This window comes from Prionailurus bengalensis, chromosome A1 (genome assembly GCF_016509475.1).
Source record: "Prionailurus bengalensis isolate Pbe53 chromosome A1, Fcat_Pben_1.1_paternal_pri, whole genome shotgun sequence".
NCBI classification, from domain to species: Eukaryota; Metazoa; Chordata; class Mammalia; order Carnivora; family Felidae; genus Prionailurus; species Prionailurus bengalensis.
In genome coordinates, this window is record NC_057343.1 from 1,214,859 (window position 1) to 1,238,295 (window position 23,437).

Genomic DNA, 23,437 nt, shown 5'->3' on the forward strand with positions numbered 1-23,437 from the left:
CTCTTTCACTAAATGAATTTGGCCCCATGCCACTGCATCTGATCATACCAGTAGTTTCCAGAGAGCGTCCCCCTCTCCCTTCGACCTTTTTTCTACAACCATCCCGGAGTCAGAGTTATCTTTCTGGAGCCCTGCTTGGACTGCGTGCCTCTCCAGCCCTGCAACATTCAGTGGCTACCTGTTGCCTGCAAGACAAACTCCATCCTCTTTGCCTTTCTGCTTACCAGCCCTGGCCCCCTCCCTGCACTCTTCCAGCAGCCTCTAATACATACCCAGGCTTCTTCCTTTTCCTTTGCTCATGTCATTCCTCTACGTGAAATGTCCCCCTCCCATTTCCGTCTCACCCCCCCCCCCCACAGGGAGTTGTGAGCAATCTCTGCTTCCTTTGCTCTCATCTTCCTCCGCAAGGTCTTAGAGACCAGGACTGAGCTTCACAGGTCTTTAAGCCTCCTGCAGAGCTTTGTTGGGACGGAGCTGATGAATCTAGAATTATTTGGTGCTCTTTCAGCTAGTTCATCCTTGGGGTCAGCTGGGTCTTCTCATGAACCTTCTGGGCTTTCTGTACCATTCTCTGCACAAGCATAAGTAACTCATAGAATCAAAAGTGCTGGACAGTTGCCGGTTCTCGTCTGTTTTCCTTCTTTTTGGGGCAGGATCACATCTTAACTCTGTTCTGACTTCGTTAAGTTACCCCTTGTTAAATGGAGCACACTGTGCCAGAATGTGAGCTGCAGTTTGACCACAGACCACAAGAAAAATTGAGATAGAGAAGCTTATTATCCACAGGTCGCGAGGCATGTGCACAGCATGCCTCGAGGGGCTACACAGGGAAGTCAAGTCAGGGTACAGGCAGAGAGAGAGGCAGGACCTGAGGCACCTGTCTTTATTAGGGCCCATGGATGGAGTTCTTTGGGTCTCTTGGGCTAAGGCTGGACTGGTCAATTCAAACCCCAAAAAGCTGAGTTTTGGTAAGCTCCATGGGGGTCTTATGTCTGGGGCCCATAAGGGGAAGGCCCTGGGAGGTAGGGTGACTGTTTATCGCAAAGCCAGGAAAGTCATGGCCGGGCTGCTGTTTAGGGCACGCATGCACTTGCACGAGGGGCTAGGGTCAGTTTAAAGCCCCCACGGGCCAAGCAAAATAGTTGCCGAGGCAGCAGTACCCTGAGTAGCTTAGCTAAACCCTTGAGGATCTCCCAGGCCAATAAACAAAATGATTTCCCCATTCATTACTAAGCAGAAGGAGCCCAGAAGAAATCGTTTAAAAAAAAAAAAAAAGACTACAACAACAGGTGTTAATTCCCTGTTTCTCATAAACATGTTAACTTTGCTACTTCCTAGAACATTGGAGCACCTTTTTGGAAACTCAAAGGTAGTAAAAGACTCCTAAGAATGAAAATCCTATGAAAAAAATTCTGTTTATGATTTTAAATTTCTTGTACCATTTATACAGCTGGAAGTTTGCTGGCTGTTGGGAGAAAATTCTTCCAAGCCCCCATATGCTTCTGGATATAGAGGGTATGGTTATTATTAAAACTTTTGCCTCTGTTTGGGACATAAATGAAAAGTAGTCCAGATTACTAGAATGAATTCTAATTGATACCAGCTTTGGGAGAATTAACAACAACAGAGGAACGTAGAGACGTGAGCCTTTAAGAGCTGGCCATGGGAGGTTCCCTTTGCCCCTACCATTTTGATCACTATTCCTGGCAATTATTTTTGTTTTGTTTTGTTTTGTTTTGTTTTGTTTTGTTTTGTTTTGTTTTTAGTGGGGGAAGGACAGAGGGGGAGAGACAGAATCTTAAGCAGACTCCACGCCCGGCATGGTGACTGATGTGGGGCTCAGTCTGACGACCGTAAGATCATGACCTGAGCTGAAATCAAGAGTCAACTGACTGAGCCACCCAGCCACCCCTCCTGACAATAATTTTTATTTCTAATATTCTACCTGGTATGGGCTACAGAGAGAACTCTAAATATTTCTGAGACTCGGAAAGGTCACTGCTAGCATGCCACTTGAACAGGAGGCAGAGTCACTTTCTGGTACTTATTCCCTAAATGACTTGATCTGACTTGAACATGATTGTTTTTCTTAGGGCAGGGAAAGACTCAGCTGTGTGTTCAGACTTGTCTTATTAGTTTAATGTTTATGGTTAATATACGTGGGCTTAGGAATTTATTTTGGTGCATTATAGCACTAATAAAGTAGAATAGAGACATTAATAGTGTTTGATGTGTTTCAGAGTTCAAAATACTTCTAAACATACTGTGATCACAATTAGTGTCTTTCAGTGGGGAACATCCATTGTCTCTTGTGTTGAGAAAAGAGATGTCTCTTTTCTCACTTTAAAAAGTTATGGTAAAATACACAGAACATAAAATTTACCATAGTAACCATTTTTAAATGCACATTTTTAAGCACATTCACATTATCTTGCAACCAACACCACCATCCATCTCCAGAACTTTTCTTAATCCCCAGCTGAAACTGTTAAACAATTACCCCCCCATCCCCCCATCCCTGGCCCCTGGAAACCATCATCCTACTGTCTGTCTCTCTGGATTTGACTGCTCTAGGTGCATCCACGAAAGTGGAATCGTACAGTATTTGCCTTTTTGTGGCTTATTTCACTTAGTGTTCTCAAGTTTCATTCGTGTTGTAGCATGTGTGCGAATTTCCTTCTTTTTTAGGTAAAGTAATATTTCATTGTGTGGATGTACCACATTCTGTTTATTCATCCATCGGTTAATGGATACTTGGGTTGCTCCTGCCTTTTGGCTACTGTGAATAACGCTGTTATGGGCATGGGTGTTCAAATAGCTATTCAAATTGAAATCTTTCTTTAGGAAAAGGCAGGGCAAATGGGAAAAGGTCATGCTTTCTTGAGCTATTGTGACTCAAAATTGCCCTAAACCCATTTTTCAGGTTTTAAAAAGTAGATATCGCAATTAATAAGGAACTGGAAAAATTAAAGTGGACTATATTAGGTGATTCCCACCCCCCCCAACATAAGGAAATAAAATCAAATAACACTGAATCTTTAAAGATTTTCTGTGTTAATGTTAGATGATGAATTGAAAAAATTTTTCAAATAACACATTCACCTACCCATACAGATGAGTGTTGAGTAAGAAATAATCTCACCATGGCATTTATGGTCCTAGATAGTAAGATTTCAAAATTCAAGTGACAGAATACTTAAATCTAAGGGAAAACCTAAATGGGAAATTTGTGGAAAGCCACCGACTATGAGCCATGAGATTACAGAAGTTTGCTAATATTGCTTATTATACTCTTTTGCAGAGGAAATATTATATGTTTATGTGTGAATTTTTGGTTTTCATTTTTTATGGTTACCCTGACAAAACAACAATGGCTAGGTATCTACAAATTGGAAATACAAACCCAGAGCAATGGAAGCAATAGGGTTTTTAGGAAGGGGTAAGCGTGGCTGTTCGGGTGTAGAGGTTTTGTAAGAAACGCCCCACAGGCCCAGAAGGAAGCCACGGGGATGGGAAGGATGCCGCGCCCTGTAGTTACCCTTGTTGGCAGCAGATGGCAGCAGAGAGAGGCTCTGCACACCTCTGGGGGTTCTGGTCTGGACCGAGGGCTTCTGAGAAAAGGTTCAGTTATCACATCAAATAGTAGAAAAGGTCTTTGATAAGTTATTCAGCTTCTCCAAGAAATGGAAAAAGCCAAAGTAACCACGTCGCAGGTCTTTTCCTGGCCAAAGACAGCCATCTTTCATGATTTAGCTTTTTGTTTCTGGAGGCCCCCAAAACAAACCATTTCACACTCTGTGCTTTCGGTGGTGCTTTGGTGCTCCTGCTTCACCCAGCTGGTTCCATACTGTACTTTTTTTGTGTGTTTTTTTAAGTTTTTTTTCTTTAATGTTTATTTATTTTTGGTGGGGGAGGGGCAGAGAGTGAGGGAGACAGAGGATCCGAATCGACCTCTGCACTAATAGCAGAAAGCCCCATATGGGGCTTGAACTCACGAGCTGTAAGATCATGACCTGAGCGGAAGTGGGTGCTTAACTGACTGAGCCGCCCACGTGCTCCCATACTGTATTGTTTTGTATGGTAACCGCCTCATGCGCCTCTGTCCTCCACATTGCGACCCTTTTTTTTTTAATTTTTTTTTTCAACGTTTATTTATTTTTGGGACAGAGAGAGACAGAGCATGAACGGGGGAGGGTCAGAGAGAGAGGGAGACACAGAATCGGAAACAGGCTCCAGGCTCTGGGCCATCAGCCCAGAGCCCGACGCGGGGCTTGAACTCACAGACTACATTGCGACCCTTTAAAATCATCTTTGCATTTGCCAGAGGCTTAGACAATGCTCTGCACATAGAAGGAGCTCAATAGATGTGTTTTTTTTAAAATGGATAATGAAATGGTAAATATTATTAAATATTTTTGTAAGATACTTCACAAAGTTGGTCATAATATCCATGCTATTAAGATGAAAACTTGTGAATTAGATGCAGCTAATTCACTCCAAACTCAAGTTATGCTGGTAGATGGACTGACATGAGTTGGAAGGAAATCTTGGGTGGTGTTCCATATACAACATTTTTGTTGGCTTAAGTAACTACAGAGAAAGCAGGCTAATTAAACTGACACATGACATAAAGTTGGAAAGAATTGCCAATAAACTGAATACAGGGCTCAGAAAGATCTGGATGGACTAGAGGGATGAGCCAAAATCAGCAAGATGAAATTTGACAGGGAAAACGTTAGAGGCTTGTATTTAGGTTGGAAAAATCCATGTGACATGTAGTATAAATTTTGATAGGAGGTGGGAGGCAGTGGGAAGAGAAGGGGCGGGGGAGTACTCTGTGAAAACTTGGAAACAGAGCGACTGTTCATGGACAAGGTGGCGGTTCAACAGTTTGTGGCTCCGTCATTTATGGAATATTGTACATCTGTTAAAAAAAAAACAGAACAAGTTAGATCTATACATACCCACCTGGAAAGATTTCCAAGACGTATTACTAGATGAGAAGCTACCACGGAAAAAAGTGTGTAAGAAATGCAAAGCAAAGTAGTTATGTATGTATATCTCTATATCTACATATACATCTGCCATTGCATAGAAAAAAGATTGGAAGGATGTACATTGAGATCTTAATACTGATACTTCTGAGTAGGACTATGAAATGAGACTTTCACTTGACTTTATATACTTCTGCGTTTCATTTTAAATGCAAATGTATTTGTATATTAATTCTGTGATTACATAAATCATCTTGTAACTGAAAGTGAGGAAAGGTGACGAGGCCGTTAAAAATCTCCCTCAAAATTAACGTGTGATACTGCGTCTAGAATAGTCACCCCAATGCTGGGCCACGCTGGAGTGCTGCACCTAGTGCTGGGCACCGTCCGCCTTCTGGAAGACACTGAGGGGGAGCCTAGCGACCCCTGGCACACTTATCCCTGCTTGACTGCCAGAGGTTAGAAAATGTGTTTTGTTCTCTCTTATTTGCTTGTACCTCGTAGGTTGGTACACAGTAGTTGCTTCATATTGGATGAACCAATGAATGACTGAGAAATGTGGGGCTATATAGCTGGAAAATAAAGTTGAGGTTGAACTTGGATCTGTTCTCAGCTCTTTAAGGTTCTTAAGTGGAAAATAGACTTCCTCTGGGTCCACCAGAGGGCAGAACAGATGCTGGAAAGCTGGTGTTATAAACAGGCAGATTTCTGCACAATAGGGAATTCTTCTGATGGCCTCCAGCCCCCTCCTTCTTTGGCCTCATCTCCTCCCAGTCTCTCCCTGACTCTGGTGTCCCGGCCTCTCTCTTCCTGGATGACTCTTCCCTGAGATATCCGTTTGGCTTGCTTCTCCTATGCCTCTTAGCAGAGAGGCCTTCCCTGACCACCCTGCATCGAACAGCGATTCTCATCGTCCCTGGCCCTTCCTAGTTTCCGTATGCACGGAAAGTTCCGTTGCACTTATCTGCAGCATATATAATCGACAGGGATTTGTTTGTAGCCTGCCTCCTTCAACATGAAGGCAGAGATTTTGTTTTGTTCGCAGTCCCGGTGCCCAGTAGCTCCTGGCACTCCGCTGGCCCTTGGTAAATATTGGCTGAGTAAATGAATAATTCGAGATGCGCAGGAATGGAATGGAGTGTCTCTAGAAGTCAGGACTTCTTCTTAACCCTATCAGCACTGGGGAAGGTGGGGCGTCCCTATGGTGTTGGCTACTAGCTTCAGGAATTAAATGCACTGGGAGAATTCTGGAAGTCCAACCCACACCCTTTGTGTGATAGGACTGTCTGCTCGTGGCCTTTGAGTATGCTATGTTACCTCCCCGAAAGGCACCTTCCTGGTCCATTCAATAGGAATAATAGTATCCGAAGGCCTAAGACTGCCAGAGAATCTGTGAGGATTAAATGAGATCATATGCGTAAAACACGTGGCAACAGAGACTAACTAGATGAATGGATGCTTTATGACCCTGTTGACTTTTCTTTAATCATAGACTAACATAACTGTCGGAACCCTACCTTTTTATGCCATGACTTTTGCACCTAGCCTCTCCTCTCTCTCTATTGTGCTTACATCAGATTTAGTACAAATGTGCCATTTTTTTTCCAGCTTCCCGTTTGTCAAGCTCTGCTTGAGTCATTTCTATCTAAAATACCACCCATCATCTTTCCACCTTGGGATCTATCTCATGGAACACAGATGGCAATATTTTACTTAGCACTTCACTACGTAGAAAGCTTTCACATAAATTGTCTTACTTAGCTTTCCATTAACCTTGGAAAAGTACCAGTAAGCCCATTGTAAGATGAGAGAACTGAGGTCCGGAGAATTAAGTGAGCTCTTGCAACACCCACCAGACGCCCCTCTTGGCACGTTGCCTGCTGCTGTCTAGTTGACTGCTGAGGTCGGTGACAGCAGTGATGGTCAGCTCGGGCCAGGCCACCCTGGAGAATACTCCTGCGTCCTCCTGAGTCGGCCCTCATTCACTCACTGCCAGTTGCCACCCGCCTTTTGACAGTTGTGCATCTACGGAAGAGTTGAGACCACGAGTGCCAGCTTACTAGCAAACCTTGTGCCAGATAAATTGGCAGCTGGGCCGCACCCACCGTTTCACAAGCTTTCAAGGTCAAATACGTGGATGCCCAGCCAGTGAGGAGGCCTTCCTGGAGGCTGGCCAATGGCCTTGATGCAATCAGGCCGGCCCAGGGTCTTTTGGTGGTCCCTTTTGAAAAACAAAAACAAAAGCCCCAAACAGAGGTTTTTCTTACCTAGCACAAATGATAAATTCGAGATATGTACTGAGGATTAAATTCATGTTCAAAGTTCAAGCTCTAATTTTCAGGTGTGTGGCCAGACCGCTCTATAAGCTCTTCAAAGTGGTCAGTAGTGATCTGGAATTATTTTGGTCTAGTCTTTTAAAACCTTGAGAGTAACAACCTTCACAGCTTATAAGAATGAACACATCTATCTTAAAAATAATGTGCCATTTTAACAGCCTGTGTGCAGAGTACTTTGGAAGATGACCAGGGACTATTTTTCTCTTTTCTATTACCTGGATGAAAGTTGGCTATTTTTTTGTCCTCTTAAATCCATTTAGAAAGCGAGCGCATGGCATACGGTTCTCCATAAAAAACATTCCTAAGTATTTATGTGTAAAATGCTGAGGTCCTTGGGCTCAAGGTTCCTCCTACTGAAAAGCCAGAGCCGCTGTTGGCCGGCTGGTGGAGAGCCCCTGGAGGCAGGCAGGCCCGCAGACAGCAAGCACTCCCACACACAGGACAGGCTGGCCTGCCTACGGGCTTATTTCCCATAGAAATGGGCGATAAGGAATGCGGAGCAGCTTCATCAGACCAGATTCGATTACCTACAAACATACAGAAAGTACATCTCCCAGAAAAGACCCCTTATAGAATTTTTCTCATGCCTCAGCCGAACTTCACCATGAATGACGTTTTCAGCTCCCGTGATTCTTCTAGGAGCCAAACCGGTCACGTGAACCCAACTTGGCATCCTGCAGGTTACAAATCCGGTCCACACGTCGTGCTGCACGTGTGTTTGTCAAAAACCTGTTGGAGGTGAGCATGCGGCTGGACAAAAATACTCTTTCCCCCTCTCCTGTCAATCTTTCTGGTGACAGAGGCTTTCCTGTACCCGGGCAGAAGAATCCCAGAATGGTGGATAGACACCCTGGTAATTTACCGAGTTGGTGTTATAAAATATAAAATATTAACATAGAACACTGGCTATGGGTTAAAATAAAATCTGCTCTTCTATTAAAAACTGTAAGAGATTTTAAATAGTTATTTTACGAATTAATTATATTTAATATTTTAAATGACATTTGAGACATTACAAAATTATTTAGTTACAAGCATGTAATCAAAGCTATGATTTATTATTACAAAATGTTTTTACAGTGCTATTCTTGGCGACAGAAAAGTGTTTACCCTCATGAAAGTATGTCGAGTACCATTTTTTGGAGACCATGTCAAGCACAGTGATAATATTAGGGTCCAGTTTGTCCCATAGAACACCTAAATATTTACCTAAACTCTAATTTCTATTTAAAAACAAATGCCTACCAATTCTATTTTCACTTAAGAAAACCGGATGCTAAAGAGGGAAGCAAACTTTTGAAGTAGACGAAACTCATTTTTAATCATTAGAATTTTGAGTCCATCTAAATTCTTTAAAATTTTGTTTCCATCTATTCTTTAAAAACAGTAACTACCACTCCCCCCATTTTGTTCTGCACCATTAAATTGTACCGTGGCAATGAAGCATTCCCAAGCAACCTCTTTAAATCAGTGCTCCCACTGTTGACCACAGTAATGGAAAGGGCAAACACTGTAGAGAGGGTGGCTTGCCCCAGCCTGTAGTCAGTAGTAGCTGGTGGTCCATCCAGCGTGTACTTCTCATGCAAAATTACACCTAAGTTTTTGAAATAAGGCTCTTTGCTAATACAAGCCACCCCTAAGAACTTCTAGTTCGTTTCACGTGTGAGAGGCTGAAATGCTTTTATGGGCTACGTACCACAATGAATACAGCCACCAGCCTCGCAGGGGCGCTGCAAATTACTCATAACCGAAAGGCTCTATTTTAAACTCAATGACAGTATCTAATTGCACACCGTTTGCATATCAGAATCTGAGCCTTTGAAATAGGGTGAACATATCATGGTTTTCAGAACATCTTACGGATCAAAAGAACATCTATCCCATTTTAAAGTTTTCACTTAAAAAAGCACAACAGAGTTTGAAGCGTTAGATAACCCTGTCCACTGTTACAGACTAAAACTCCCCAAGTGAATAAAAGAACCAAGAATCTCTACGTTCACCTTTAATTCAGGGAAAACGGCAAAGAGACCCTTAAGGAGATCAAGCAAACCTTCTCAGCATCCTCTTTAGAACCTGGCGTTTCTCTCCTTTCCTCCAAGAAAGAGAAAGAAATGCTGATGTCCTTTGTTTAAAATAGGAGACAGCCTACACCCACAAGCCCTAGCGGCCCGGGGCCTCACTGGAACTAATTTTAGTGAAAATCAGTATAGGCACAGAATCATGCCTTTGTTTTCAAGCTTTAGGAGAGGAGAGCTCTGTTGGAGGCATCTGGAGTTTCACTGACATCCAGAGCAGTTTCAAATGGTTGCGTTTAAGATAGGAATCTGTATCTCGGGAAATGCTGGTGACTGTGCCTTGACAGCAAAGCACCTGTCTGTGCCTCCTCCTTTTCACCCTCTCTTTTATCCACTGGCTGGGTAATGCGTTAAACTGGTTTTTTGGACTTTCCAGAACAATATCTAATTAGCAAATAACACAATTCGGTGACATTTAGCAGGATGCAAATTCCAGACACCGCGATCATGAAAACCGTAAAGACGGTCTTCTCCGTGGGCCTGGAAACAAAGCAGTCCACTGTATTGGGACAAGGCCACGCGTTGCACTTCACCAAGCGCTGCATGGAGAACCCGTCGTACATGATGTAGAAGACGTACATGAAGACTGCTTCAAAGATGACGCGGAAGAAGATGCTGCTGGTGTAGGTCCACCACAGTGACCCTTCGATACGGACCTTCTGGCTTTTGATCTCTTCAATGTCCTTAAATTCGTTCTTTATCTCCCCCTTAATGAACTTCCTTTTCTTCTCGTGTCTCCGGTATGCAACATGCATGGCCACCAGGAGAGCCGGCGTGGACACGAAGATCAGCTGGAGAGCCCAGAGTCGGATGTGAGAGATCGGGAAATAGTGATCGTAGCACACATTTTTGCACCCAGGCTGTAGAGTGTTGCAGACGAAATCGGCTTGCTCATCTCCCCACACTTCCTTCGCGGCTACGACAAGGATCATGATGCGGAAAATGAAGAGGACGGTGAGCCAGATTTTCCCAATACTGGTGGAGTGTTTGTTGACGCCCCCCAGAATGGTCTGCAGCGTGCTCCAATCCATCTCCTCCGGGCCGTGTGTGCTGGAAAAGGCAAAGCGAACCAACACAGGCGTGACTCGTCAGGACGGAACTGGGGAGACTTCTCCGGGTCCCCGGTAAGTGAGCACTCTTAAACCGCCTCGCGAGCAAATACCAACTCTTAGCAACCTCACCCAAAACGATGAAAACAAAACCAGCCCAGCTCGCTGTAGGATTAGACGCATAGTTCCCAAACCACCTGGAACGTGTTCGTATGCGTTGTCTAATAAAGACTAGCGTGTTCCCGGGAAGAATTCGCCCCGTGCTTGGCACGTAACAGAGATGCGGGGGGTGGGGGAGGAGCGCCACAGCAAAAGTACTTGCTAACTTAAAGGCACTGATTAGTGCTGACCGAACTCTGCACTCTGCGGACTGCGCGGGTCACTCAGCACCTGAACGGGACCCGCCTGTTACTTCTGCCCGCTAGCCTCAGGTTTTGGACGGTACCACCGGGACCGAGGCTGGCTGAGGCCGGCCTTGCCTTAAAGGCCAACAGACCAACTCCCTGCAGAGCTACCTTTCTTGAAAACATTTCGGTTCACTTTCATGGATTTGGGATGTAACAGTGAAATGACTGTTACCGGTGGTAAAGTTTACATTTGAGGCACTCCCAGGTTAAAATTTCACAGAAGCCTTCACTTCCTTTTTCTATATGAAAAGGAACAGGTGAAAATTAGTCTCCCCATGGAGGAAAGCCACGATGCATGGATTTTTGCACATACTTTCTGTGTCTGGATGGGTGGTCCTCACTGCCACGGTGGGGTGGGACTGATTTGCTCGGTTAGTCCTGAGGGATACAGCTGTTTGGTGACGGCTGTAATTGTGCGTTTTTTATTGTGGGTCATGGTTTTAATTTAGAGGCGTTTCTAAAGGTGCACATTAAGAAAAAGGACAGCAAATTTAACTCCGTGATTCCCCGGTCACCGGCCCTACAAGATGAGTCACTGTATTGAAGTTCAGAACCAAAGCCTGCTACTCATGGAAAAGGGATTTGGAGAAGCCTGTGATCAATCTGCCATGAGACAGCGGCCTTCTCTTCATCCCAGGATATGAACTGCCTTCATTTATTCGTAGTTACAGCCCAACTGTCTCAATCAACCCCTCTTGTAAACAAGATCCCACCTCTCCACAACTCTGGTGAGTGATCGGTTTTCCACCCCTTCTAAGCTGGTAGTGAATCCTCCTTCTTCCCTTATTTAAAAGCATCATGCTCTCCCCACTTGGAACAAGTTGGGTCCCGTTTCCTGATGGACTCCCTAAGCAAGCTGGGAACGAATGCCTTTCGTCACTGCGCCCCATCTTGGGCACTGCTGTGGGGCACTAAGATCCGGCCGGAGCCATCCGACGCCATCCTGGTCAGATGAGGCAGGAGAGACACGGAGAAGAGTCACAGACACAAAAATGACAGAAGATTGAAATATGCTTGAGACACATTTAGACCTACTCAGCTTGACAAAGAGACACATCGACTGGAAGCAACTGTGGTTTAGTCTGGGTTCAGCCCCGACCCTTTAGATACAGACTGTCTGGGAGGTCCTCAGGTGAAGCAAAATTCATCTTTGAACCAAACAGTATCATGAAATTAGACAGTCCGGTTCTTCATCAGCACCGAGTGGAGAGCAGAACACTCACCGAAATAAACTGTCCCTGGTTTAAGTCAATACGTCCGACTAAAAATCTAGGGTGGTCCTTACGCCTTGGCCTCTTCTGTGCTACCAAGGATCACATGCTCTTTTGTAAACCAGTCCAGTCACCATCAGCTGAGAAAGATACTGTCGTTTTGTAAAGCTCTTGATCCTTTAAAGGATCTGCTTTAAAGATCCTCTTAGGAAAAGGAGCAAATTACAATGCGCTCCGCAGGAGAGACAGGGGTGATAGGTCAAGATGGACTAGCCAAGCAGGATGGAATTGTCCTCGGCATTCAGATCACCCAGGGAGCTGCCCTCCTGCCTTCCCTGACCTGGCAGATGGGTCATGGGCAGGCTCCTACCCGGCCCACACCACCCTGTCATTGTCTGGAGTTGGGCCAGAAGTGGGTTGAGAAGCTGCTTCAGGTCTTCGGGGAAGGCACCGGGTGAATCACCAGGTCCCAGAAAAGGCAAGAGGAGCTCTTGACCCCTTTACCTTCTTCTCAGTCCTCACTTTCGGATGGTTGACCTCTCCACAGAGCGCCCCCACCCCCTCACAGGTGTCTGTAACTGTGACTGACTAAGCACACTACATTTGAAAGAGACCCAAAGGACTAATGGGGACATGGCCGTCGCCACCCATCGCAAGACAGAGCCCCAAGTAAGTGGTCGTGGTCCTACGTGTCCGCCTGTCGGAAAGCTTGGAGGACACACGCCTTTTGGGTTTATTTCCTCCTGCCAGTGAGGGGGCACCGAAGGGCTAACGCGGCCTGTCCTACAGAACACGCTTCTCAGCTGCAGGCTACCTCGTCTGTAAAAAGTGTCCTGAGAGCGTTCTTTCCAGCTGGGAAACGCCACCTGGGGACAAACGCTCTTGACTGTTGAGGAAAAAGGCAAGCAACCCAACTAACCTCAGGTTCAGGCTGCGTCTATGTCTCCGGGCTCGCGGGGGCAGGGAGTGCTAGTTAATCCGGCCGGACCTCGACCCGAGTGACTTCCCTCCCCAGGGCAGCGCGAGCAGGTGAAGGTCAGTTTCCTGCTGCGAAGGCTTCCTGCTTTGCCCACGACTTTCTGCAACTTTCTGAACTAATCCTTCGGCCAACGGAACAGGTCAGGTGGCCGCAGTTACGGCGACCGGGCAGCAGAGCGAGAATCTCCCCCAGGAGTGTCTCGACACTCGTCACGCTGAGCCGGAACGGTCCCCTCCCCCGCCCCGCGCGCCCGGCCCGGTCACGGCCCCGGCTTCGGTTACCACGTCCCCTTCTCCGGCGCTGCTGCAAATCCGGCCCGAGCAGCCCGATTCGAATTTCAGAGCTCGGCCTGAGCCGCTGCCTTTCCAGACGTCCGCGCTCGCCCCTCGCCTCCCCGCCCCAGGTCCGCTGCCGCGACCGCCCGGGACAGGGACGGCGCAGGGGCCTCAGCGCGCGTGTCCAGCTCGCGGGATCCGGGTTGCCCGGACGCGGCCGGGTCCCCCAGTCCCGGCCGTCCTTCTTGGCGCGGGGTCCCCGGCCCTAGGCCGTCCCGGGGTCCCACCTGGCGCCGGGTGCCCCAGCCCTAGGCCGTCCTTCCTGGCGCGGGGTCCCCTGGCCCTAGGCCGTCCCGGGGTCCCTCCCGGCGCCGGGTCCCCCAGTCCCGGCCGTCCCTCCTGGCGCGGGGTCCCCGGCCCTAGGCCGTCCCGGGGTCCCACCTGGCGCCGGGTGCCCCAGCCCTAGGCCGTCCTTCCTGGCGCGGGGTCCCCTGGCCCTAGGCCGTCCCGGGGTCCCTCCCGGCGCCGGGTCCCCCAGTCCCGGCCGTCCCTCCTGGCGCGGGGTCCCCGGCCCTAGGCCGTCCCGGGGTCCCACCTGGCGCCGGGTGCTCCAGCCCTAGGCCGTCCTTCCTGGCGCGGGGTCCCCTGGCCCTAGGCCGTCCCGGGGTCCCTCCCGGCGCCGGGTCCCCCAGCCCTAGCTGTCCCCGGGGCGCCGAGAGTCGGGCGCACTTGCGGCGCGGCCTCACCTGTGCGGGAGGGAGCGCTCGGCGGGGCCGGGGGCGGGCGGCGAGGGGGTCCCGGGTGGCGGCGGGGCGCTCTGGCGGGGTCTGGGCCGGTCCTGGCCGGGGCCGCCTCCGCGCTCGCTGCGGGCTGGGGCGCCGCCGACTGGCTGGGAGTCCCGGAGTGCGGAGCGCGCCGGGCGCTACGGGTCCTCGACACCTGCCTGCTCCAGCGACGCCTTTTAACCGCACCCGACACTCCGCCTCTTCCCCCAAAGCCGTTTAGAAAGTTACGGAGGGGGCGGCACCTCGCTGCCCGGCCTCCCTCCCCTGCTGCGGGCGGGGCGCGCGGGGCCTCCCCGGTAGCCGGGGCTTTCCGGGACCCCGACGCCCCCCATCGCCCCTCGAGGTCCCGGGGAGCCCGGGCCGCACAGTGCCCCAAGCACCCCTGAGCGCCTGGACTTCCCCGAGTCCCCGTGCGCGCCACTCCCCTCCCCCCAGCCCCTCCGCCCAGGGTCCGAGCGGCGGGGGGCTGGACCTGGCGACCAGAGGAGGACGCAAAGCCCCAAGCCTCGGCTCCCTGCATTTTGGGGATGGGTGGGGTTAAAGGACAGTCGTTGTTGCTGTTATTGTTATTCTGCTTTAGTCCAAAGAGTACTATTGTATTTAAAGCTCTGCTTTACTTGTTTTTTAATTATTGGGAAAACAGGAGTTCCCGACGATTTGAAGATTGAAGCTCAGGCTGTGGAGGTTCCAGTTCCGCTGCGGGGCGGCGACACAGGGTCTGTTCCCGCCTTGGATTTTGGGTTCGGAGTGGCAGGCGGGTGGGCCACCAGGGCTGGCCAAGTCCCTGCTTCTTTCTCCCCCCAGAATCTCACGGGCAAACTCAGCCAGCGCCTGCCTGGATTCCCTTTTGATTCGACCACGCTCAACAATATGCTAAGGGCTAGGGTCGGAGGCGGCTGGGGGAGACAAGTCTTGCTCTTGCCGAGGCTGGCACGGGCGTCTCCGTGGGCCCTGGACGTGCCGCCATGCGCGCCCCGGCAGACGGTGCCCCCTGGGCCCTGCCGCTTCCTCCTCCTCCCGCAGCGGAGAAATCGCAAGGCAGTTAGTTGCTCGCTTTGGGGCGGGGGCGACCCAGACGATTCAGAAAATAGAGGCTATGAATGACATCTACCCACCCCTCCTTTCCCTGCACGCGCACACCATGAAAGGGGGGCGGCTCCTGGGCCCGCTCAGTTCTCCCGGAAGCTTCATCCCGCATTAGGAAGTCTCATGGTTCCCATTTGGTCGGGTATTTCGCCGTCTCGAGATGCAGGTTGACAGAAGGGGGATGTGCACAAATCAAGTGGATGGAGAACCAAAACTGCCAGAGCAGGACGCGTTGGGGAAACAGCGCCAAGCTATTGTGGGGGGCTGTCACTGCTCAGGTACCTTGAGTTCTGCAAAGAGCGGCCAGTGTGGAAGGGTGGGCAAGCCGTTCTCAGGCTCAGTGTCATGTTAAGCAAAGATGATGATTCATCCTGACAGCGCAGATCCAGCCTCGAAAACGGATTTCCCATGATTATCACCATTGGCGTGAAAGCCTTAACTTTTCCTTGTAAGACTGGTGCCCCGTCGCCATGGGCCAACTCAGGCCATTCTTGTATGGGCGAATGTGAGCTTTTCCCCGTGGTTGCGACCCCACCTTCCAGCTCTGAGTCTTAGTCTAGGAGGGAGTGTCTGTTCATGAAGAGACAGAGGCCCAAGAGTTGCCGAAAGCCCTTGCATGGCCCATCTGAGAGATGTGATGAACCGGCTCTTTAGAAATTACAAGGCAAAGCCGGGTGGAGTGGAGGAATGAACCTGCTGGGTCTGAGCGCACGTCACAGTTGAGGTAGGAGGCGTTTCAGGGTGGAAGGTGGGGGGCACGGGGGCCGGGGTGGAGGGGGTGGACGTTGTGGAACCGGCCGCTGGCTCCTCCCTTCAGTTACTTTCTGGAACAGCACTGTTTAGGAACCGGTTAGAGCCCTGCTTGGGTCAGAATGAAGGAAGGGTCTAGAACCATCGTAGGAAGCTTGCTGGTAAAGGTGGTTTGGAGACTGCAAGTTGAGTCACTTTCCCCCATTGAAAAATTTCACCTTAGGTGTTAGTGTGTGTCTCCTGATTATAGGTTGCTGTTCAACTTCCTTTTCCTTGTTTTCCCGGACTTACTCTCCTGATTTGCATAATTAGTGTGCGTTGTGGGCTAATTGTATATCACAGCTGCTCCTATTTGGGGCTATGTAGCTAGGCTTCCTGCAGCTCTTAAGTCTCGACCTGATTTTATTCTGTTTTGTGTGATTTGTATTGTTTTCTGTATTGGTGTTTTCTTCCTTACCAGACTTGAATTTCTTCAAGACAGAACATCTTAAATATATATTTTTGTGTCTTCCAGAGTAGAGGAGGAAGAAAAGAAGAGGTACGATGGAAAAAAAGTTGGGATATTTAAAGTTATGTCCACATGAGCTTAGACTTACAATTAGGAGGTCACACCACAAATTAATAGTTTTGTAAATCCTGTAATCATTTTGTGAATAGCATAATCCTATTGCTGTCTTTTTTTCCTTCGGGCTAAAAGCATTACTTTGTTAAATGGAAACACTGAAAATAAGCCTTAATTTTGTCCCCTGTTTTCAGACGTCTTCATCTTTAAACCGACCAGCCCCTGGAGAAAGCTCTGCCCTCCACTCCAGGCTTCCCGGGGCCCGGAGCATAGCAGATGCCCAGCACGTGCCTGCTCCTTGATTGGTATACCTCTGTCGTCTTAACCTGCAGGCACTGAACAATATAGAGAATGTTTTTTGACTCGGCTTTATGGAAAAAACTCTGGTGTCTCCTGAAGCGGTCTTGAATGAAGCAATTCCCAGGGAAACTCGGGCACGTAGCGAGTAGCTATTGATGCTTAACTGATGAGATCTGTTACAGCCACACGTTGTCACTTTGGAGTGTCAGAGACACATATGATGAATATTTTTACGTACATGCTTAGTAGCAAGCAGGCAAACCCCAGGTGTTTACAATTGAGTTGAACTTGTATGCAGGCATTTAAAGTGATGCAGTTGTCAGGTTGCAAGGTGAAATGTGAATATTTGAAGCTATTCAGGGTTTTAATTTGACAGCTGTTTTATAAATGGACCAGAAGGAAAGAAGTTGTTCTTGTGTAAGAAATCAGTGTGAGAAAAATGATATTTCTTCACATATTTTAATGGATGATTGCTTGCCAGCTGCCTAATGGGGCAGCCCCTTGGATGCCCTCTGGGAAGGATGATCTGAATGCATATAAAAAATGTCTCAGTGAAATTTCTGACACACAAATCATATGTAGGAGATAGCAGAAAATATTTCAAGACAAGAAGAGACTTGTGAGAGAATGGAGTCCCTGTCCGAAACCTTGGCAGTTTTAGGGCAAGTTAGAATCATTGAATGTCTCTTAGCTATCAGTTATTAGAGTCGTTAGCTACTGGTCTAGACCCACTCTCTTGACTTGGCTATTGAAATATTATTCATCATATTAATAATTGGCAAAAATTCCAGAAAGTTGAGCCTCCTTCAAAATAGCAGTCGGAAACTGAAGATATAATGAACCCTTGGCATATCTGGGTAATTAATAATTACTTACATATGATAATATGATTTAAAAGCAGGAGTGATCTTTAAAAGTAAGCCTTTAAAATTTTTGTGAATAATTATTACAGGAGAATACCATTTCCCTATGATTTCCCTCTGCATCATTGACCCACACCCTTATTTATGTATCCTGAAAATTGTTAATGTCAAATCACTTAGGGAAAAAAAAAAAAATCAGTTGTTACATTCAAAGAGTTAAGAAAAAAGATCTCAGACTTCAATAATTTATTCTTTTCTTCACTTTCAAATTAAAGTCATCTCATAAAAATGCCAGCTTTTGAGTGTGACTAAAACTGTTGTTAAGTTTTTCCATTTTCCTCATTCTATTCTTATATTCACACATAAAATATTTGGGGGAGATTCATGGTGCTGTATGTGTCTCAGTGGCAAGGCAGTAGTAAAATAAGTTGATTTCTTTTGTTTTACTGGAGGAGTGTATGCTCTTACTTGCAAATACATCAGTTAGCTCTTTTATGATTATTTAAGCAGATGATGGAGAAATTACAAAGATACTTCCAAATGTATTTGTATCAGAGCACATGTTTGTCAGAAACGAATCCAGAGCTATCAATCCACAGGCAAACTGGTAGATAAAATTTATTTCTAGTGAATATAAAAATTAAATTCTGTAAGCTGTGATGACTTATCAAAATGGAAGTTCTGCACCATTCACAAAGGAACAAAAGAGATTTCTACATTTTAGTTTGTGTTACAAATCATCTTAAAGAGCTTTTGGAATAAGTTAGGGCACAGTAAACACTCATGAGTTGCTTAGTAAAAAAATCACAGACAGAGGTTTGACAAGGGACTACAGAGAGATTCCCTGGTTATTGTATTTGATAGACTACAGCAGATTTCTATGAAATGCTAGTGTAGAATGTCCTGAATTTAAATTTGTCACTCTCTGGAAATCCCTGATTACACAGACAGTTTTGCTACTGAGGTTCCAATCAGATGGATGTTCTCTGACTTAGAAAGCCCCTCTTCTGGAATTGGATGTGAAGTCTTTGGTCTGACAATTCAGAACTGGGTTTGTGTGTTAGCTATTAGTCTAAACTTCTTAAACTATTTTGGAGTCATTTCTGTGTTGGGGGAGTCATTTCTGTTCTGTGTTCTACGCACATGTTGGTGTGTAGAGCTCTGTGATACAATCTCATCCTTAAAAAAATATCTTTGTGCCAGGGGGAAAAAAAAAGGGGGGGGCACTTGCAATACCCAGAGGGTACAGTAGATGGCGCTGGGAAGACTTGCCAGGAAGTTTTTGTAAAATGCACGTACTTGGAAGATAGTGGGAGATAAAAGGATAATCTTTTCTTCTAGTCCAGTGTTGCTTGTCCTGAGAAATAAATTTCTTTCCTCCCCATGCCCCCACCAAATTAAATGAAATAGGACAGAATAGAAAATATCAGAATGAATTGCTCTTAGGGTTTAAGCAACATTCTATGAAACGTTTCATGAAATATTTCCTGTGTTTTCATACTCACATCCACACGTATGCACTGGACCCGATGTAAAGTGTACTTCTTGCTGTAGATCCCTGTCACAAAAAGCCGGAAAGTCACTGTGCCATTCCGTTTCCAGAGAAACAGACATATCACTGTGGCCTAGGTGAAGAGTGTACCGAGGGAGTGATATCTGGGCCCTCCGAGCAGCCTCCCAGCTCTGCTGTGTTGTATTTGAGCTCCCAGACTCAAGGTCCCAGAAACCCCAAGCTGATGAGAGTTACTGGTGGTCGAATCGCTCAAGAACTTTAGTTCCGGCTGGTAAATGACCTCCTTCCATTAGATCTGCTTCCCTGTTGCCTCTTTCCGATCTGAGTATGCGGTGTGAATGCCCCTCTCCCATCTGAGTATGTTGGGTTCGTGGGACGGGTGAGAAGCAAGAGCAACATTTGGTTAGGTCTTTCGCTAACTTGATAGGATTGTCAAAAACAGATGCATGTAATGCTGTAATGTCTAGTCCGCTCAAAAGTCATGGATCAGCCTTTTTAACAGATTATGTGTTTAAAGAACCAGATGGAGACTTTTATGGTCAAAAGTATGGATTGAATTATGGTGCTCTGGGTAAGAGGAGTCAATAAGCATAACGTCTTTTATGCTTTCTTTTTTGCCTTTGAAATAAACCAGTGATAGTGAGGAATTAAGAGTACAGGGCTCTTCTCTTAGTACTATGGGGGCCTCGTTCACAGTGTGTACCGTCAACAAAGATGGTAGTGGTCAGTCTGGAGGGTCTTGGTATCATCTCAAGCACCATGTGATGGGAAACACTCATTTTTTTTTTCTTACAGGCTATATGACATTACATACTAGGTTAGTAGATGGATAGGCCTTGGAAAGATACAGTCCCTGCTTGTAATTTACAAAAGGAAAAAATAGACCACTGCAAACGTAACATATTTGAATAACTAATTCGAGTGTGTAACATAAATGAAGGCATCTCTGGGATAATCCAATGCAAAGGTCATTGTGTTAATCATTTATCTAGAACTTGATATCATGAAGTGAGCCAAATGTTTTATGTTTATTTTATTGCATAACTCTGAGGAAAGTATTTTTAATGTCATTCTACAGATGTGAAAACTGATCTGTGATGTTCGTATGTGATATGAATCTATATGAGTCTATATATAGATGATTTTTCTTCCTTCTCTTATACGAAAGGTAGAGCATTGTACACCCTATTGTACACTTTGCTTTTCTCACTTAATATATCATGGAAATCTTTTTCTGCAAATAAATAAAGAGCTTCCTCATCTTTCACATAGCTTCATAGTATTCCTTATATGATTATATAAAAATTTAATTAAAAGCCATGTAATTTTCCATGATTCCATGTTTCTGATCTTTTGCTATTACAAACAGTATTATGGCTCTGCTTCAAATTAGAGTATAGAATGAAAAATACCATTATTCCTATGGTAACAACAAAAAACCCTGCTAAAATGAAAGTCTATTGGCAATTGTCAAAGAAAAGTGGGCAGATTAAACTTAGTGGAACTGACTTATAGGAAGTGATGGTGAGCGGAGAGCCACAACTGCTTTCATATCTGGAGAATAGCTCCTGATTTGTGGGAAGGTGGAGAAGCAGGCCTCCTGTAGATGAAGAGATTTTATAGAGTTGAGGAAAACATCAGTCAAGACACTAATAACAATATAGGTTGCCAGACAGATTGGAATTTAGAAGTGCTTCAAATGCAAAAATAAATAGCTTGGCTTAATAATCAACCTCCCTCCCTCCTGGCCCCCTCCCCCTGCACAGTGTTACTGCAAAAGTGTCAGTGTAGGCAAGTCTAGACAACCAAGAATTACACAGTTTCACACTATTTGAATTTTGGAGTGGTGCTACAGTTGGAGTCAAAGTGAGCCCACACTATATGATGTCTGTGTCAAACAATGACAAGATAGAAGAGACTAGCCACTCCACAGTGGATGTGTAGGAAACTGAGGTTGGGCTGAATGGCAAATGTCCTTTTTCCATCAGATATTAGAGGTACACTCAATTCAAAAAAATTTAAAAAATATTTTTTTAAATGTTTATTTATTTTTGAGACAGAGTGAGAGACAGAGTATGAGTGGGGGAGGGGACAGAGAGAGAGGGAGACACAGAATCCTTAGCAGGCTCCAAGCTCTGAGCTGTCAGCAGAGGGGCTTGAACTCACGAGTCATGAGATCATGACCTGAGCCAAAGTTGGATGCTCAACTGACTGAGCCACCCAGGCACCCCTCTATTTTTGAGAGAGAGACAGAGACAGAGACAGAGCACAAGTGGGGGAGACACAGAATCTGAAGACACAGAGAGAGGGACATAGAATCTGAAGCAGATTCCAGGCTCTGAGTTGTCAGTATAGAGCCAGATGCGGGGCTCAAACTCATGAGCTAGGAGATCATGACCTGAGCCGAAATCGGACGCCCAACCGACTGAGTTACCCAGGAGCCCCCAGAGGTACACCCAATTTAATTAACACTACAGCTCAGCCCCAGATCAATTTGACTCTTGATAAATCTGCATGATCAAATCTTCATTCTAGCCACCTATCAGAAAAAAAAAGACTTGCACTCACTGGAAAAACAAAACCAAAACACCCCCAGGAAATCCTTTTGTATGCAAAATCAGCACTGAGTAAAAAATTACAAGCCATATGAAGAAACAGGAAAATGAGACCCATAATCAGGAGGAAAAAAACAGTCAATAGAAGCAGACTCACAAATAGGTTGAACGGTAAAAGGATTGGAAAAATATATACAAGGAATATACAAACCCAAATCACAGAGAAGCTCAAGTCACTATACCATTCAGTATATACCTCAAAACAAGGAGATTACCAGAAGTAAAGAGACAAATTAAAAAGACAAATTAAAGAGACAAATGGCAAACGGATCATTTCATCACGAAGACATCAATCCTAAATGTGTATGCACTAAGTAACAGAGCTCTAAAATACATAAGGCAAAATTGAAAGCACCAAAGAGAGAAATGACAAATTTATATTCATAGTTAGAATAACTGAGCAACTGATAGAACATTACACAAAAATCAGCAAGGATATGGAACATCAAAATAATACTATCAACTAACTTGACCTCATTTATCTTTATAGAACACTATGCCCAGCAACTGCATAATATACATTTTTTAGGTGCACATGAAATGTTTGCTGAGAGAAAGCATGTGGAACTATGCAACATGCCTCAATAAATTTCAAAGAATGGAAATCACAGAGTATATTTTCTGACCTTTGCAGAATTAAATTAGTTATCCACCTCCCTACCTATCTACTATCTATCTATATTTGGTATTTTCTATACCAGATATTTAGAGATTAAACAAACATAAATGGGTAAAAGAAAAAATCATAAGAGATCCTTCAAAGAAATAAAATGAATGAAAATGAAAAACTTCAAAATCTGCAGGATGCACCTGAAGCAGTGCTAAGAGATAAATTTTTTACTTTAAGTGTATACATTAGAAAAAGAAGAAAAGCTTAAAATTGATCATCTACATTTCTACCTTAAGAAGCTTGAAAAAAAGAAAAATGAAACAATGTAAGCACAGGAAGAAAATAATAAAGATAAGAAATCAATGAGTTAGAAATCAAATAATGGAGAAAATGCAACAAAGCTAAAGTTTAGTTCTTTGAAAATAGTAATAAAATTGATAAACTCCTTATCTTCATCAGTTTGGGCTGTCATAACAAAACGCCAGAGACTGAGTGGCTTAAAAAACAAATTTTTCCCCTCAATTTTGAAACCATGGAGCCTCAAAGCCCAAGATCAGGGTGTCAGCATGTTTTAGGTTCATAAAAATTACATTAAACATGTTATATGAAGCGGCTGATAGAGGATTTTTCTCATTGACCAATTCCTAAGACTTTTAGTTTTAGAAAATGTGTTGTGTCCTCTTTAATTCTCTTTGTCATTTATTTTTTCTTTGTGAATTACTGGTCCAAAATTTAAATTAAGATGTCGTGGCGGGGTGGGTCATGGCAAAGGAGTACACGGTGCGGGGGGTGGTGGGGGAAGCTTCTTGAAACCTGGATTAGAGTTCAGTACTAATCTCTTCCTCCAGATGTTTTGTGAAACCTTGTAACAAGTAGAGAAATTGTTAGTTTTGAGTTGTATTTCACTTACCATAGAAATAGTAAGAAATAATAATATAGACAAAAGGAAAGAAGAGATAAGGATGTACTTGAGAACCATCTCTTCAGGACTCAGGGAAGGCTTTTTAGATATATGTGTATTTTGATT

The 23,437-nt window shown here is 45.5% G+C and overlaps 1 protein-coding gene across 1 annotated transcript; it reads right to left on the minus strand.

Annotated features, from left to right (window-relative positions):
* Positions 1-8,370: 8,370 nt before the first annotated feature.
* GJB2 (gap junction protein beta 2) lies at positions 8,371-14,131 on the minus strand. The gene is made up of 2 exons (XM_043574682.1): positions 14,073-14,131; positions 8,371-10,455 (listed from the first exon to the last, which is right to left on the minus strand). Exon 2 carries the CDS (start codon positions 10,434-10,436, stop codon positions 9,756-9,758), a length of 681 nt encoding a protein of 226 aa, XP_043430617.1. The 5' UTR covers positions 10,437-10,455; positions 14,073-14,131; the 3' UTR covers positions 8,371-9,755.
* Positions 14,132-23,437: the final 9,306 nt, after the last annotated feature.